General features: G+C 43.1%; 1 protein-coding gene across 5 annotated transcripts in view; it reads left to right on the top strand.

Moving 5' to 3' along the window:
- The window catches only part of SLC10A7 (solute carrier family 10 member 7), a 273274-nt gene that overhangs the window by 187911 nt on the left and 67519 nt on the right, over window positions 1-17844 (top strand). For all 5 annotated transcript variants that reach the window (XR_011969714.1, XM_072621188.1, XM_072621186.1 and 2 more), the window contains one exon: window positions 8993-9028. Coding sequence is in view for 4 of the 5 variants with exons in the window: in XM_072621188.1 (XP_072477289.1) it covers window positions 8993-9028 (36 nt within the window). In the remaining variant the exon portion in view is untranslated. The remainder of the gene's footprint in view (window positions 1-8992; window positions 9029-17844) is intronic.

The following is a 17844-nucleotide window of genomic DNA, read 5'->3' as shown; positions in this document are numbered from 1 at the left end:
CAATGCTGACCCCACTTCATTACACTGAAGTCTGGAAACTAGCCTCGGTCTAGCTACCATTTAAGATGGATTCATGAAAAATAATAATAATTTCACAGATTTGTGTTAGCATTCAAGGCTACACATTAAGGATTATGAATTTGTGGTAAACTCATACTCTGGGAATGAAGAAGGGTCTTCACATTTACTTCATTAGTTTGTCCTTGGAAAATTAATGAAATTTCTTTAAAAGCTAGTCAACAGCACATAACCAAAGTTTATATTTAGGTATAATGTAGATTTTCCACGTATAAAACTCCCATACTTCCTGCCCTGTCCCTTCTCTACTCCAGTCACAAAATATAATGTTCAGCTGGGAGACAGGAAATTTAGGCTCATTTCAACGAGCATTTGTTAAGCACCTACTTTATACAAAGGACTGTGTTGGCAGCTGAAGATACAAAGACAAGATGGAAACGACCTCTGCTCCCGTTCCCCAGGGTTGGAGGAAGGGAGATCACATGGATTTAGATGAGCCTGATACTGATCAGGTACAATGCAAGCACAGGCTAGAGAAGAAGAGTAGGTAATAACAGCTAGTCTTGTATAGTGCTATAAGGTTTGCAAAGGACTTGTCCTATGTTATCTCATTTGCTCCTTACAACAGTGCTATGAAGCAGATGCTGTCATGGTTCCCATTTTAAAGACAGCTCTAGCTTGAGCAGGCACAGAGCAGAACAGAAGACTTCATTGAGAAGCCACCAGAGCTTAGACTTGAAAGAAAGGAAATAAGCATTAATTATGCACCTACTGTGTGCCAGGCACTTGCTAAGCACTTTAATGACATTTAATCCTCACAACAGCTCTGAGAGGTAGGTGTATTATTATCATCCCCATTTTACAGTTGAGGAAACTGAGGCAGGCAGAGGTTAACTCCAGATCCAGCATCCCATTTGCTGTGCCAGTCTTGCTGTTCTCCAGATAAGAGAGGGTGAGCCATCAATTGATGATAAAGGCCTGGAGCTCAGCAGAGATTAGGGTTGGAATTCTAGATCTGGAGGTCATTGGTGTAGAGGTGATCTATGAAGCCATGGGAGCAGATAAGATCACCAAGAGACAAGACAGTCAAAGATGGAGCTTGGGATATATCAGTGCTTACAAAATGGGAAATGTAGGGTAATGATTCAGTCACAGTGACTTAGACAGGATAGAGGAGAAGTTAGAGAGAGCAGCATTTTTAAAGCCAAGAGAAATTAGAATATCCGGCAGAGAAGAGGTGGCTAACTGTCCAAAACCGCAAAAAAGCCATTGAATTTAACAGTTACCAGGCAGCCTTTGAGATGCTAATTGAAGTTAAGTGTTGGAGTCAGAAGACAGATTGTCTAGGGGTTTAATAAGTCCAGGGCTGATGGAGAAGTAGAAGCAGGGGCTATAGAAGGTTTGGGGGTTTTTTCTAGCAACCTAGCAATGAAAAGGAGACCAAATATAGGACATTAGCTCAGGCACATTGGCCAAACCAAGTGAAGATGTTTTTAAGGATGAGCTAGACCTGAGGGCATTCATAGGTAACAAGGAAAGAGATACTAGGCAGGAAAAATTTAGAGATGAGGTGGGGAAAAGGGAAGGGAATGATTAATGTATCGAGGTCCTACAGGAGATGAGAGGTTCCAGGATCAAGAGCACAGCTAGACAGATGAGCCTTGTCATCCTCTGAGACTGGAAGAATGAACAGGTGAAGCCACAGAAAGGTTTTTGAGGAATGAGGTGGGAAATACACAAGGAAACTCCTGAGAGATGGTCTTGATTTTCTCAGTAAAGTAGGAGGTAAGGTTATCAGCTGAGAGAGAGGAGCCTGGGAATATTGGGTACTTAGGGAAGTTGGAAACAGATTCTGATAGAGTTTATTTTGTAGGCTTTGGAGGCAGGAAGCCCTGGGTTCAAGACCTGCCTCTAATACATAGAAATCAGGGTCCCAGACAACTGTCCAAGTTTCAGAACAGTTTTTGATTAGTGAAGGGGAGTTTTCTTACACTAATGAAATCACCGTTCTTGAACAAAAACATCAAAATGATTTGCAGGTGATTTCCTGTGGATCTTTGATCTGTCCTCCTTTGGCATTGCTCCTACTTCCATCATCTCCTTCTTGGCATCTTCAGCCTCTTCCACATCACTGACATCCTGTCCTCTGCTTTCAGACAGACCATTCTTGAGTCTGCTTTCCCCCTGTGGCTGCTCTGTTCCTCCCTCCAACTTCCAGGACAGATGCTCCATGCTGCCATCCACCCTTCCTGCCATGGTTGGGTTTTCTATCAGATCTGTGTTCTCAGAAGTCATCAGGGACCTCCGACTTTGCCAAGCCTAAGTCCTCAGCCTCAGTCCTCCTCATTCTTATGGCACTTTCTGTATTTGCCTTTCTGACATTCAGCCATCCATCCATCCTGGTAGTCAGTGTCCACAGACGTGTGTATGTGTGTGTGTGTATTTGTATTGTGTAAACACGTACATAAAGAGAGAAAGACAGAGAGTATCTGTCACCTGGGCTTTCCTCAGTCTTTTCTTTGTCAGCTTGGTAGGATCTGAGACAGAACGTGTGCTTCCTGGAATGAACCTTCAAAAACACAGGATTACTGCTCTGTCATGGATGTTAGAGTAAGACTTTTGTGGGAGAAGCTTCAATTCAGATGGCTCAGTGATCTCATCAATTCAAGTCTTCCCCCCAGTGATGCCCATCATAACCTGTTCATGCCTTATCACTTAGGTGACACTTGTCCACATCCTCCTTTACTCTGTGGCAGGGAGGGGCATCAGTCCATAGACAGTTATTATTAAGTGCCTACTATGTGCTAAGCCTTGTGTTAAGCTCTGGGGATATGAAGAAAGGCAAAAGACGGACCCTGCGTTTAAGGAGCCTAATAGGGGAAGAAGACACCATGCAAACAAACAAGCTATGTAGAGAGGAGAACTGAAGAGCTTCCTCTGGATCTCAGCCTTGTGACATTCTCAGCAGCTCACAAAACATTCCCTCCCCTACCTGGCCTTTTGGTGCCATTGTGAATAAAAAGAAACACAGAAAGCTCTCTTGGATTTTGCTTTTTACACAGGCCCTGTTATAGAAAAGTGCATTTACAGTTCTCTAATGGGACTGAAGCAGCCTAGAGCTACATTTTGTTGATCAGTGCTTGAGGTCAAGGAGTGGTTTTATTTTTTTCCTTTCCACTAAAATCATTGAAATATATTCAGCCAATCTTTCACATCAGAGGTGTAAATGGATTTCCTGGAAGTTTTTCAACAGCTAATGAAAGGCAGTCACTTTTTTTTTTTTAACTTTGACTCCATTATGGGTTGCCAGGAGAGAACTTAACACTCCACCCCAGCTTCAAGGATGCTAAAATGGCCTTGACCTTGAGTCCAGAAGGATAGGCCATTTCTTCAGCTAGAAGTGCTCATCTATAATCTGTTTACTTTGATCCACTGTATTTTTGACAACACTTGTCTAGAAAGGGAGAGAGAGAAGGAGTGGGATTGATGTGTTTTTAAATGATGCTCTGTTCCACAATTCACTAGATAGAAAATTACATATTTTTCTTTATTTGCCTTTCTGACATTCAGTAACGGTTGCCATCACAGCTTCAATTTATAGTTCACCCACTTTACCACTGATATCTGCTGAGTGTTCATGATGTTGCGTGTGTTTTTAATGCATCAGATCCTCCTTCTCTGCGTCACCCAAGGGCACATTTCTCAGGCCCTTCCTTTCATCCTCACCAGAAAGAGGTACTAAATATGATGCTGTGTTAAAACATCCTTCTCTGCTGATAGCTGACTTGTCTAAAGCACTTTATGGCTTACATATATTATTTTATTGGATCCCTCACAACCACCAAGTGAGGGAAAGTATTATTCTCCCCAGTTTATGTGTGAAGAAAGTGAATAGCTAGGTACTGATTACTGTAGTGGATAGAGGACCAGGCCTGGAGTCAAGAAGACCTCAGACACAAACTGTATGATCCTGGGCCAGTCACCTAACCTCTGTTTGCCTCAGTTTCCTCTTCTGTAAAATGGAGATCATGATAGCCCCTCCCTCTGAAGATTGTTGTGAGCATCGAATGAGATAACAGTTGTCAAGAAGTAAGCGCTGTATAAATGTTAGCTGTTATTACTACTATTTATTGCAATTGTTATTATTGCCCAGGGTCGCACGTAAATAACCAAACCTGGATTTAAACCCAGGTTTTCTGATGGTAAATCCGTTGTTTTTCCAATAGTACCACAACTGGCTCCTAAATATATAGAGAACCCTAAATCATACAAGATTTTATTGAATAACCAGGTTTTGTTTTGGTGTTGTTGTTTTTTTTTTCCCGTTAACTTTTTTATGCCTCTCTTGAGACCTGCATTTGAAGATCAGATTTTCTGTTGAGCTCTGGCCTTTTCATCAGGAAGGTCTGGAAATTCCTTTTTTCATTGAATGTCCATCTCCTTGCCTGAATATTGTGCTCAACTTTGGATAATTGATCCTTGGTTGTAGTCCCAGCTCCTTTGCCTTACAGAATATTATATTCCAATTGCTTCGATCTTTTAAGGTCGTGTGTGATCCTGACTGATATAATATAATATAATATCCTTGATATTTGAATTGTTTCTCCCTGGCTGCCTGCAGTATTTTTTCCTTCACTTGATAGTTCTGGAATTTGGCAACGATATTCCTTGGTGTTTTTAGTTTGGGGTCCCTTTGAGGAGATGAACAGTGAATTTTTTCAATAACTATTTTGCCCTCTGAATCTAAGACTTCTAGGCTGTTTTCCTTGATGGTTTCTTGGAAGATATTGTCCAGGCTCTTTTTTTCATCATGGCTTTCTGGTAGACCAATAATCCTTAGGTTTTATCTCCTGGGTCTATTTTCCAGGTCAGTTGTTTTTCCAGTTAGATATTTTACATTTTCTTCTATCTTTTCATTCTTCAGATTCTGTTTGAATTCTTGATGTCTCATAGATTCATTTGCTCCTACTTGCCCAATTCTAATTTTTATCTAATTCTTTTCTTCAGTTAACTTTTGCATCTCCTTTCCCATCTATCCAATTGTTCCTTTTAAGGAGTTATTTTCTCCAGTTAGGTTTTGTACTTCCTTTTCCATTTGTCTAATTGTCCTTTTAAATTCTTCTGTGATGTCTTTTTTCATATTTTTAAAGTCATTGGTCAGTTTTTCTTCTGTTTTTCTAATTTGACTTTTAAAATTCTTCCTCAGCTCTTCCAAGAATGCTCTTTGTGCTTCATATCAGTTCATATTTCCTTCTGAAGTTTCAGATGAGAATACAGTCTCAATGCTGACCTCTTTGGTATTTGTGTTTTGGTCCTTGTCCCCATAGAGAGATTCTGTGGTCTTTTATTTTTCTGCTTTGCTTCTTACTCATGATGAACACCCTTTTCCTGGCTTTTAAAGTAGATCTCTATGTCTGGGGCACAGGGGACTCTGTCCCACAGTTCTTGTGCCTAAAACTTGAGGCTTTGTGTGTTGTAGCCTCTGATTCTTTCAGCTAGAAGCTAAAATGCTGCAGCTTACCTGGTGCTGAGCTGACTGGTGTTAGAAAGCAGAGGCCAGGTGAGGTCTTTTTGGGTTTCCCCAGAATTACCCTGGAGCTAACTTGTTAAGTGTGGGGGAGGGTTGATCTGGCCACAGGAGGTCTCCTCTGCTGAGCATAGGCAAGCACAACGGTTGGTGATCCCGTCTGCACTAGTGTCTTCCTGATTCCCCTGGGGTGCTGAGGCACACCTGGGGTCCTGGTGTTGGTGGTTGTGGGCTTCACCCCTCCTGGGGCTCTGGACCTCTTCCTGGTTCACTGAAGTGGGGCTGTCAGGGAGAGCTCTGGTCCTGCACTGGTCCCCTTCAGCCACAGCAAGAGGGACCCTCCTTAGCGATCTTACTAGCCTCATGGGCTAAGAGTATGTTTACCCCTTCTGCTGCTTCCAGGGTTCTTCCCTGGGAGATGTTCTCTGGGCTCGTCATGGTCAACAAGGGGAGGGAGATAGCAATTAGTGATCACTCCGCTATCTTGGCTCCTGGAACCGGAAATCAGTCATACAGGATTTTAAAAGATTTTTCTCTTTTCCACCCCCACCCCCACGCCCCCTGCATTGTCGTAACTGCTACCTCTCACTGCTAATTATTAAAGTTACTATTATTATACTTCACACTGTTCTCCATTGTTACTCCCTATCGAAAAATAGGACTCTTCCTTAGTATCAGGGCTCTTGTAAAGCCCAAGTAATGAACAGAAATGTCAGACCTGAACCCCCAGCATTACAAGATATAGCACACGTGACTCTATGCCCAGTGGATATGGAATGAATGCTGGAAACATCAAAACACCTTTTTGCGGAATCAGTCATTCTTACTGTAAAGAGTTTGACATAGTGATTAACCCCTAAGTATCTAAATCAGAGGTGGGGAACCACATGTGGACTTCTAGGTCCTCAAGTGTGGCTCTATGACAGAATCCAAACTTCATAGAACAAATACTTTTATTTAAGGGGATTTGTTCTCTGAAGTTTGGATTCCATCAAAGGGCTGCAGTTCAGTGAAGTTTGTATTTCATCCTAGGGCTGCACTTGAGGACCTGGAAGGCCACATGTGGCCTCAAGGCTGCAGGTTCCCCTCTCTGACTCAGAGTCACTCTAGGTATAAGCACATTTAATTGCCTTGAACATGATCACCAGGAATCCAAGAAATTTCCTTTGTGGGATCAATGATCCTGTCAGAGTTGAAGGCATATTGCCTGACCCATTCTCTGTCATGGTGAAATAAAGCCAGGTGAATCATTGTGTCCAGCCATGCTAGAAGTCCCAATAAAGACTTTGAATCCAGCCATCAGATGAGATGTTGTGTGTAAGGGGGATTTTGTTAGCCTTCTTAGAGTTAGTCTCTCAGGATCCCTGGCCGTGGGAATGTCCAGTTTCCAGATGTTTGATATAACTCCCAGAAGAGTCTCAAAGATTCTAGAGAGTTGTTCCCAGCATTGTAATGACAAACTGTCCTACTGAGGCTGCGCTGCAAGATAATGTACTTACGATATGGCTAAAGTTAACCTGTGGGCTTAATGTTGGCAAGATGCCTTCTTTGTCTGTTGCCCTATAAAAGCAAGTGGGCTTTGGTCAGTGGGGGTGGGGTGGAAACCACAGGGAACCAATAGGGGAATCTGTGTGTGCCTTAGCTGGCCACCATTGAGGCTTGAGGGGATTTAGGAGAGTGCACTGTGCCTGTCAGACTTAGGGATAGTTGCCCCCTCTTCATGCTGGCCCCTGTGAGAAGGGTGATTAGGGAATGCTATAGGAGCTGGCTCTCCCACCACACTTTGAGAAGGTTAGACTAGAATAAAGCTGATTATTAACCTCTCCGAAGCTGTCTGCCTGTCTGACCCAATCAAGAGGGGACCAGTTAGAGGTTGGAATCCAAAAACTCCAGTGCCTTCTGTGAAACAGCTGTGTTTGTAAAAAATGCTTAGCTCAGTGCTAAGCATGTAGTAGGGACTGTATAAATGCTCATTCCCTTCCTTCCCCCATCTAGGACATTTTGTACTCAGGGAGTGCTTATGTCATCTAACATCCTTGAGACAAGATAGGGGATGTTCATCCTTTAAAAAAAAGAGGGACGATTCAGGGAGAGGACATGATAACTGTCTTCAAGTGCTGCAAGACTTACAGAGGAGCAATGGAGGGAAATGCCAAGAGGCAGATTTAGGCTTGATTAAGGTGAAGGGGTGTGGGGGAACTGGTTGGGTCAGTTAGAGCTAGCCAAAAGAGGAACGGGCTCTTTCTTGGGAGGTCTTCAAGAAGATGCTGGATGTCCGTTTGTCATGGAGGCTGTAGTAGTGATTCTTTTTCAAGTTGGACTATGTGGCTTCTAAGTCTCTTGTACATCTGAGATTCTGTGAGTCGCCCCAAGGCTCCTTGTTTCCTGTAGATGTCTGTACTTTCAAAGTGCTGCTGCAAAAGGGCATGCCCATGATCTTGAACCACTTTCTAGAAGGAGGATATCTGTGTGGATCCATGACAAGTCTAATATCATGTATGCACTGGCCAGACCTTATAAATGGGCAAGGCACTGTTAGAACTGTTGCTGAATTCCATCAAAGGGTCGCACTTGAGGACCTAGAGGGCCACACGTTCCCCACCTCTGATCCAGAATATAACAAAGTTCAGAAAATAACTTATAAATTATAAAATGCTTTTTTTCTTTAAGTTACAAGATAATGAGATTTGAAGGAGAGACTGAGAGAGAAGTCTCATTCACTACCCTAAAACTGAAAGCTGTCATGTTTACTCCCCCCTCAAACAACTCGTTTTTAAAGATGTGCCTCCAAGAAGTCTGAATTCTGCCTGATCAGCAACAGCCTCCAGCCTGTTTTCTGTCACTGCAGAAAACAAATCTTTTGCCTGTCTCTGCTTGGGGGAGGTGGAGGAACCAAGGAGGTCCTGGGTGACTAAATCAGATGAAAGACTCGCCTTCTACCATGGAGACATGCAGTCTAATCAAGTGAAATGAGTTTTGAGATCTCTGCTCATTTCCTAGGGGAGATCTGTTCACATTACAAAGTCACGACATCCATTCATCACAGCTGACGTGGTCTTTGCTCAGGAGAGGACCCCAGCTGGGACTGAACCACCTGTCTTTTCTGGAAAGGGGGCACTTTATCCGAGTTAGAGTTGAAAGCCTTGGAGAAGGGAAGGTTGCCAGGCGCTGGCCTGGACCTTGGTAACACACACGGAATATAAAAGAAGTTAAATCTACCATGGGCGAGACAAGGAAGATGGGTGGGCATCCTTTTAACTGTGTCAAATACAGATAACTGGAAGAGAGATGCTAAGGAGGTTTTGCAGAGGGAACTAAACTTGACCCCTCCCCCCTCCTTTGTCACCTAGATTGTATTAAGCAGAAAGGAGGAGGAGAAGTATTTTCATGCAAAGAGTGTTGTTTTCCAGGCTGATAAATGAACATCATCTCTTTTATTTCTTTCAGGGCATCATTGTAACACCACTACTACTGCTGATCTTTGTGAGTATTTTGATGTTAAGACTTTAATACCTTTTATTAAAAAGACATTTACAATCTGTTTAAAAAGGTCATTAGAGGAAAATCGGAATTGGTATCATTTTGCACCATTTTTGCATCATATATTTTGAAGTGATCTTTAGGTATAATAAATCATCTGATCAACAACATTTATTAAGCACCTACTATGTGCCAGGCTCTATGCTAAACATCTGGGATACAAGGAAAGGCAAAAGACAGTCCCTGCTCTCAAGTTGCTCATAGTCTAATGGGGAAGACAACATGTAAACCATAATATACAAACAAGCTCGTTCTCTCGCTCTCTCTCTCTCTCTCTCGCTCTCTCTCTCTCTCTCTCTCTCTCTCTCTCTCTCTCTCTCTCTCTCTGTCTCTCCCCATACGTGTGTGTGTGTGTGTGGGTGGGTGTGTGTGTGGGTGTGTGTGTAGGATAAATTGGAAATCATCAGCAGAGGGTATGGAGAAAGGTTTCCTGTAGAAGGTGGGATTTTAGCTGAGATTGAAGGAAGCCAGAGAAGCCATATACTAATGTGATTTGGATGATGTAAAGCCATCTGGCCACAATTCAATCTCAGCAGCCAGCATTTATTTATTCACTTAATAAGCATGATTAAGCCCCTATTACTAAGCCCCCTTTAGTGCTAGGCACTGGGTATAGAAAGACAAAAATTAAACAGACCGTGCCCTCAGGAGTTTATGTTGTATCAAGAGAGTTTACATTTGAGTAACACCGGTAAATAAATATACAAAATAATGCAAGGTGGTTGTGGGAGGGGGTGACTGGCAGCTGGGGTGATCAGGTTGCACCTTGTATGAAAGGGAGAATTTACTTTGAATCTTAAAGGAAACTAGAATCTCATCGAGGTGAAGGTAAGAAAGGGGTACCTTGTAGGCATGGGGGACACCATGCGAAGGCAGAGGTAGAAAATGGGATGCCATGTGCATTAGAAAATAGCAGATAATGCTGTTGTGCTGAAACATAAAATGCATGAGGGAGAGTAATGTGTATGAAGGCTGGAAAGGTAGGTTGGAACCATTGGTTAAGTACCTGCCATGTACAAAACACATGTTCATTACTAGGGATACAGAGGCAAGAATGAAATTATAATTGCTCTGCCCTCAAGAAACTTGGAGTCTTCTGGGTCTGAACACTGGAATAAAAGCTATCTCTTGTGGTTCCATACTCTTGCTGAAGTCACTGGGTTTTTTGAGTTTATTTTCACTGTACGTGAGTTCTGTTCTGAATGTTTATTGACTGAACTCCTAATGACCCAGAATGCCAAAGCACATGGTCTAGCAGGAAGATCCAGGCTCAGGGGATAGGTGGTGGTAGAGACCTGGTTGTAGTATTTGTGCTACCAATAAATCATTGTATGACTTTGGAGAAAACAGTCAACTCACTTCAGCATGTATTTGTTAAGCACCTGCTATGTGCAAAACACTGTGCTTAGGGTGGCAGTGTGGTGGAGCGCTATACTTGGATTCGGAAAGCCTTGAGTTCCAAATCTTGCCCCAGATAGTTAGTAACCAAAAGGACTATTTTATGGAGAACTCTCATGCAGGGCAAATGCTCACTTGGTGGTCAGAAAAAAAGTGATACAAGAACACTCTCAAGGTCTGTCTTAAGAGCTTTGGAACTGATTGTGTGACATGGGAGACCCTGGCACAGGACCGCTCAGCATGGCGTGCCCACCTCAGAGAAGGCACCATGCTCTGCGAGCAAAGCAGAATCGAAACAGCTCAGAAGAAACGGGAGATGCACTAATTTAGAGAATCCACCCCAAGCGTTCACGTGGACTATTTGTGCTCAACTTGTGATAGAACATTCCGAGCTCATATTGGTCTGATCAGACACACTGTAATTTGACTCTAGCACAGTGATGTGATTTTGGTCCTCTTCCAGAACAGAAGAACAGCGTGTGACCCAGTCAAGTCACTTAACTTGGGTGAGGCTCAGGCTTCCAGGGGCGTTTGAGGATTGAATGAGACAGTGTATGTAAAGTGTCACCACGTACGTGTTGGCTGCCGCTGCTGTGGTTGTGTGCAGGCAGGTGTGCTTGGCCCTGAGGATACCAGGAGAAAGACCAAACCATCCCTGCACTGAAGGAGGCCTGGGAACTGAGGTTCTGTATTCCACTGAACCCTCTGACTCAGTTTCCCCTCCTCCATACCAGAGATAATTGCTCCTGTCCACATCAACTTCTCAGGAATGTTATAAGGAGAAAATGAAAGAGCAGATGACAAGGAACTCAGAAATTAAAGCGCACTCTATAAGTGGCAGCTGTTATTAACTGAGTCAAAATTATTTGTTTTTTAAAAAAGGAATGCTAATTAAAAGTCTTATTTCTTTTGCTGCTGAGACATGAGAAATTAGACAAAAGATTATAATAGAAATTAATGTTATTCCATGCTGAGCGCAGCAGCATATTTAATCATGAGTAATACCAAAAATATTTTATAAACTAATTTCTTTCCATGCACACGTCTCCCATGTGTGAATCACTTCTCTTGTCATAGAATGCAGTCACTTCTGGGGCTGGAACTGAGCTCATCAGCCCTACTACTATGGATTCAAAATGGGGGAGAAAGATGTACGAAGATATCACTCTATACAATATGATTGCCTGAGTTGGAATTCATTAGCATAGCCTAGTGAGGGACCTTCTGTCTCCAAGCAATTCAGGCAATATGGAAGACTGACCTTGCTTCATAGTTGGCTTCATCATTTTCTAGGAATGATGTTCTCTCCGGGTGACAACACCACCCCTTTCTGGGACATTCGCTTTAATTCAATAAGCGTTTATCAAGAGCTAGACAACACAATAGGAAGAGGGTAAGCCTGGTGTAGTAGAGTCAAGCAGATAAGGGTTCAAGTCCCACTTCTGACACATACTGTCTTTGTATTTGATCTCTTGACATATTGAGCAGCTCTCAGGGACTGTAAGTAACCACAGATGCTAATCTGCGTTGGTAGAAGTTTCTTTTGGGAAAGTACAAGCGTCGCTAGGAGATCCCTGTACCAATGAAGTCATTGTTGTGCTAGTCCTGGAGGGATCAGAGACAGCATGGAAGCAGTCCTTGACCTCAGGGAGCTCATATTCTTCTAGGGCTGTCATTGGAAGACTGTGGTTGGTTCAGTAGACCTTGGCAAGAAAAACTAAATTGTGAAGCCCCTCTACTCAGTATAACAGCAGCTCCTCAGTCCATATTCCATTAGTTAAGAGTTTATGGCACTTCAGCTAGGAGTTAAGAAGCTGACTTGATGATTGGGGAGTCCATGTCTGGAACCAGCATCAGAAAGCCCAGGGCTGCTCGCTGCTCTTCCAGCTCACTGGCCCCTCTGATTCCCCCTCTGCACTGACTCTTTTACCTGCCCTAGGATACCTTTCTGCTCTCCATTTTCCCCTCCCCTTTGTGTGTTTTCCTCTGCCTTTAGAGTGTAAGCTCTGTGGGAGTACAGAATGTCTTATTTTCTTATTTTTGTGTTCCTTATGCTTAGTAATATCTGGTGTGTAGCTGGTAATTAATTTTCCTTCTCTCTGCCTCTCTGTCTTCCAGTCTCCCTATCCATCCATCCATCTATCGACTGTCTGTCTTCCTTCCTTCCTTCCTTCCTTCCTTCCTTCCTTCCTTCCTTCCTCCTTTTATTCCTGTCGGTGTTTGTTGACATTTGTACTCAAAGAGGACCAAAATGACATCACTATGTCAGGGTCAAGGTACAGTGCCTTCCACTGTGGCTGATCCAACCCATACAAACTCCAAAGTCTCTGCCACAGGTCAGACATAAATAGTCTACATGAATATTTGGAGATGTTTCTGAATTTGCGCATCTCTCATTTCTTATGAGCCACTGCAGTTCTGTTTCACTCACGGAACACAGCATCTTCTTTGATGTGGGCATGCCATGCTAGGCAGTCCTTTACCAGCGTCCCCCATGTCCCACAGTCAATTCCAAAGAGACCTTGAGAGTGTCCTTGTATCACTTCTTCAGTCCTCCATGGGAGCACTTGCCTTATCTATTTACCCACCTACCTACCGGTTTCTGTATCTATCTACCTATCTACCTACCTATCTATCTATCTATCTATCTATCTATCTATCTATCTATCATCTATCTATGTACCTACCTATCTGTCTATCTATCTACCTATCTTTCTATCTATCATCTATCTATCTACCCATCTATCTATTTATCTGTCTATCATCTATCTATCATCTATCTATCTATCTATCTATCTGTCTGTCTGTCTGTCTGTCTGTCTGTCTTTCCAGGGTTAGTTTTCCCAATATAGATAGGATTTGATCAACAAATCAGTTGCATTGACAAGACTGTATTGGCATCTATTCCAGATAAAAGGCTTATTAAGGATTTCATTATGTCAGTTCAAAAGATATTACTAATTAAAAATGGCTCTTATCTGAAAACAGGCCCAATAGAATCTCAGTACCTGTAAACATATTTTCAGTGTCTAATTCAAGTGACTTGGTGCATAGGAAAATAAAATTGCCTGTCTTTTGAAATACTCTAAAACTCAGACTTTTCATTAATGTAGAATAGCCTTCTCTCTTTCCTAACCACCTCTTCCCCCGCCATGTCCATCCTGCATTGATGAAATGTTACTGTACCTTGTAGTCTAGACGTTTTCCTCTCAAAAATTTGTCATAGAGCTGCTGTTACCCAAACTTTGGGCATGGGCTTCTCTGCCCACCAAGGTTCCTTTCCCAGGTGTGAGGCATCAGCAGGGTGTCTGGAATGAGACAGACTAAATGGATAGCTTTTTTAAAGGGTTTATTGAGAGAATACCTGTAGGCAAGAAGACCTTTAAGATCCGCAGCCTATGGCTGGGCCTCTCTTCTCAGGGTTAGCCCTTCTGAATCTCTTTTGCCAGTGTCTCTTGCCACTCAGGTCATTAGAGGGCCACAAGGGGATTGGCCAGTTACTGGCATGATAACTCAAGTTTTCATTGCTGACTAAAGATTACGGAATCATCTTTGGGAGAACCTTTCCCCACTCCTCGATTCAGTGGCGTCAGCAGACTAACCTTCGCAGACCCAATAGACCATTTCTTAAAAATGGTCTTCATGCTGAAAGGTTTCCTGACCCTATCTGAAATGTATAGGTTGTTTCCCTTTTGCAACTAAGTCTCCCCTGGGTTAAGCCAGTCCTTCCTGCTACACAGGCTAAGTCTCTAAAAGGATCCTTAGGAACATGGAAGACTGGATGCATTTAATGAGTGAGAATAGAGCAGTATCATAGATACAGCTCTGGCCTTCAAGGAAGGAAGACGTATGTTCATACCTGACCACTGACATGTGCTAGCTGTGCAACCAGTAACCTCTGAGTCTCAGATTTCCTCATCTAAACAGTGGGGATTCTTGGACCTGTGTGACCTATAAAGTCAGTTAGTCAGTAAGCATTAAGAGCCTACTATGTGCCAGGCACTCTGCTAAGTGCTAGGGATGCAAAGAAAGATAAAAGACATTGCTTGATCTCCAGGAGCTCACATCTAATGGGGGAGACAACAGGCAGACAACTGCGTACAAACAAGCTATGTAGGATAGATTGGCATTAATCAGCAGAGGGAAGGAACTAGAATTAAAGGTGGAGTTTTAGCCTGGACTTCCGGGAAGCCAGGTGTAATTAGGTGGTATGATGGATAGAAGTGCTGCGTCTGGAGTTGGGAGGACCTGAGTTATTATCTGGCTTCAGATATTTCCTAGCTTTGTGACCCTGGGCAAGTCACTTAACCCTGTCTGCCTCGGTTTCCTCATCTGTAAAATGAGCTAGAGAAGGAAATGGCAGACCACTCCAGTATCTCTGCCAGGAAAACCCCAAATGGTGTCATGAAGAGATGGACATGACTGAAACAGCTCAACAACAGGGAAGCCAGGAGACAGAGGTGAGGATGGAGAACATTACAGTCATGGGGGACAGCCAGTGAAAATGCCTAGAGCTGGGAGATGAAGTATCTTGTCCGAAGAACAGTGAGGCAACCATTGCCACAGGATCTCAGAGTATAGGTGGGGAGTATAGGTGGGCAGGGATATAAGATGGAAGAAGGCTGGAAAGGTGAGGGCTTTTGTTACAAATGACTTTGAATACCAAACAGGATTGTATATTTGAAATTAGTGGTGACAGGAAGCCATGGGAATTCATAGAGCAGAGGATGGGAGGGTGACAGGATGAAACTGTGGCTTTCAGATCACTCTGACAGTTGAGTGGAGGATAGATGGGAGTGGAGAGAGACTTGTGCAGGCTGACCCACCAGCAGTGATTGCAGAGTCCAGATGTGAGTTGATGAGGGTCTACATCAGGATGAGGGTAGTGTCAGAGGCAAATGGGAGAGATGTTCTGAATGTAAAATGTTCAGGCCTTAACAGACTTGATATAGTGGAGTGAGAGAGCAAGGAGCTGAGGGTTACTCCTGGGTTCAGAGCCTGGGTGATTGGGAGGAGAATGGTGCCCTTGATAGTAAGAGGGAAGTTTTGAAGGAAGGAATGCTTAACGGGAAGCAATGAGTTCAGTTTTGGAAAGGTTAAGTTTAAGATATCACCAAGACATCCAGTTCGAGATGTCCACTAAGCAGTTAAAGATTCAAGACATAAGGTCAGCAGAAAGGTTAGGACTGGGTAAGTAGATTTAAGAATCATCAACGTAGAGGCGATGACTGAATCTATGGGAGCTGATGAGATCATCACGTTTACACTACAGACTTTAAAATGCTAGGTAAATGTCAGTTATTGCTGTTTCCAGAAAGGATGCATGCAGTTGTCTCTCAGCACTTCTGGAAATTGAAGCTATTTCATCATGTTTTGTAGATGGGGAAAAGATCCCCATTGAGCCAGTCATGGCAGAATTTGAATCTCAGCAGCCCATAACCTATCTGTATTAGGAACCCATGATCTACTATAGTCAAAGTATTTGGATGAGACCAGTCATTTCAGTTGTGTCTGACTCCTCATGACCCCATTTGGGGTTTTCTTGGCAAAGATACTGGAATGGTTTGCCACATCCTTCTCCAGTTCATTTTACGGATGAGGAAACTGAGGCAAACAGGGTTAGGTGACTTGCCCAGGGTCACACAGCTAGTAAGTGTCTAAGGCTGGACTTGAGCCCGGGAAGATTCTGACTCGGGGCTGGAACTCTATCCATTGCACCACCTAGCTGCTCCTGACATACATTAGGAAATTGTTTTTTGTTTGTCTGCATTTTTGTAGTCATAGAATAATAATGATTGCAGGCACTTATTCAGGACTTGAAGGTTTGAGGATGACCATGATACAGTAGAAAGGTCACTGGTTCTGGAGTCAAGGGACCTGAGTCCAAACACTACTTGTATGACCTTGGCAAAGTCATTTAACTGGGTAAAATGAAAGGGTTGGACTAGAGAGTCTCTGGGTCGGTTCCTTCACATGCGTTGTCTCATTTGATCCTCACTGTAACTCTGCAAAGTAGTATTTTCATAATCACCGTTTTACAGATGAGAAAACTTAACAGCTTGCACAGAAGCGCACAGCTGGTAAGATCCTAAGGTGGGTTTCTAGCCCGCGCAGGTCTCTGTCTAAGAGGCCAGTGTCAAGGTCATAAGGTCGCCCTCTGCTATGAGACAGCAGCACTCAGACTGCGCCAGATTTCTCAACTAAATGAATGGTGGAAAACTTATGGGAGAGAGCCATTGTCCCCAGCCTAGGTAAGCAGACCCTGCCTTTACCAGTGGTGCTGCCAATTGTAATAATGCCTTTATTTATATATGGCCTTTCCTCCGAAGAGTGCAGAGTGCTTTCATGTATATTATGTCATTTATCTTCACAAGGTTCTTGCAAAGTAAGTTAGGGCAAACGTTACTGTCCTCATTGTACAAATGGAGAGGCTTCCGCACAAGCAGGTCCTGCTAAAAGGAGTTTCTACAGGCACCTGCAACTTACAAATGAAACTCAGCTGTAATTTGGTTATTTGGAATTCTGGAAGCATTTACCCCAAGAAATGGCATCACTAAGTGACAACTTCCATACTGAGCCTGCAAACGCCTGGTCTATCCTCACTGTCATTGAATTATCAGTGAGAACTGCAGTAATTCACACTTAGAGCATGGAGTGATGGAAGGAGCGCAGGATGGAGAGCCAGAACCATGGGATGGATTCCAGCGGGACGGGAAGAGAATGAACATTTATACAGCACTTCTGTGCTGAGTGCTTCATTATCGTCTGCTCTGATCCTCGCAACAACTCTGGGAAGTTTTTACAATTGAGGAAACTGAGGCAGACGGTGATTAGCCTAATAAGTGTCGGAGGCCAGATTTGAACTCAGGTCTTCCTGACTCCAGGCCCAGCTTTCTCTGTGCCACCAGTGCGCTGTAGGTGTGTTGCTTGTTGAAGTGCTCCATCCTCTTTTGTCTTCTGTATTTCCCTGGAACTCGTTATGAACTTGCCAATCAGTGGAGCTCAGCTTACACTCAAACCTTGTTTGGTTGAAATATGAGCAAAAATAAATGTAAAATGATATTGCATTTTAATGTCATGATGGAGCTTCTATTTTTCTGTAATTTTTTTAATTTTAAACTTAAATACAAAATGAGAAAAGAAAAAGCCGTTGCCATGTACACAGCAGCCCATAAGAGAGGATTCATTGTAAAACAGTAAATCTCCATTTCAAGAAAACCTGTATAATAAATATTACACATCCTTGCTGGTTTCTTTTGGCTCTCAGCTGTGCATTTTTCACTTTATTTTTTCCCCTGCTTCTCCCCACCACCCTAAAGAAGGCTACAGTGAAGCATGGATGTATATATACATATATATAG

The sequence above is a fragment of the Notamacropus eugenii genome, chromosome 6 (assembly GCF_028372415.1).
Source record: "Notamacropus eugenii isolate mMacEug1 chromosome 6, mMacEug1.pri_v2, whole genome shotgun sequence".
NCBI classification, from domain to species: domain Eukaryota; kingdom Metazoa; phylum Chordata; class Mammalia; order Diprotodontia; family Macropodidae; genus Notamacropus; species Notamacropus eugenii.
Note: the sequence above shows the minus strand (reverse complement) of the source record. Positions and strands in the feature narration are given on the sequence as shown.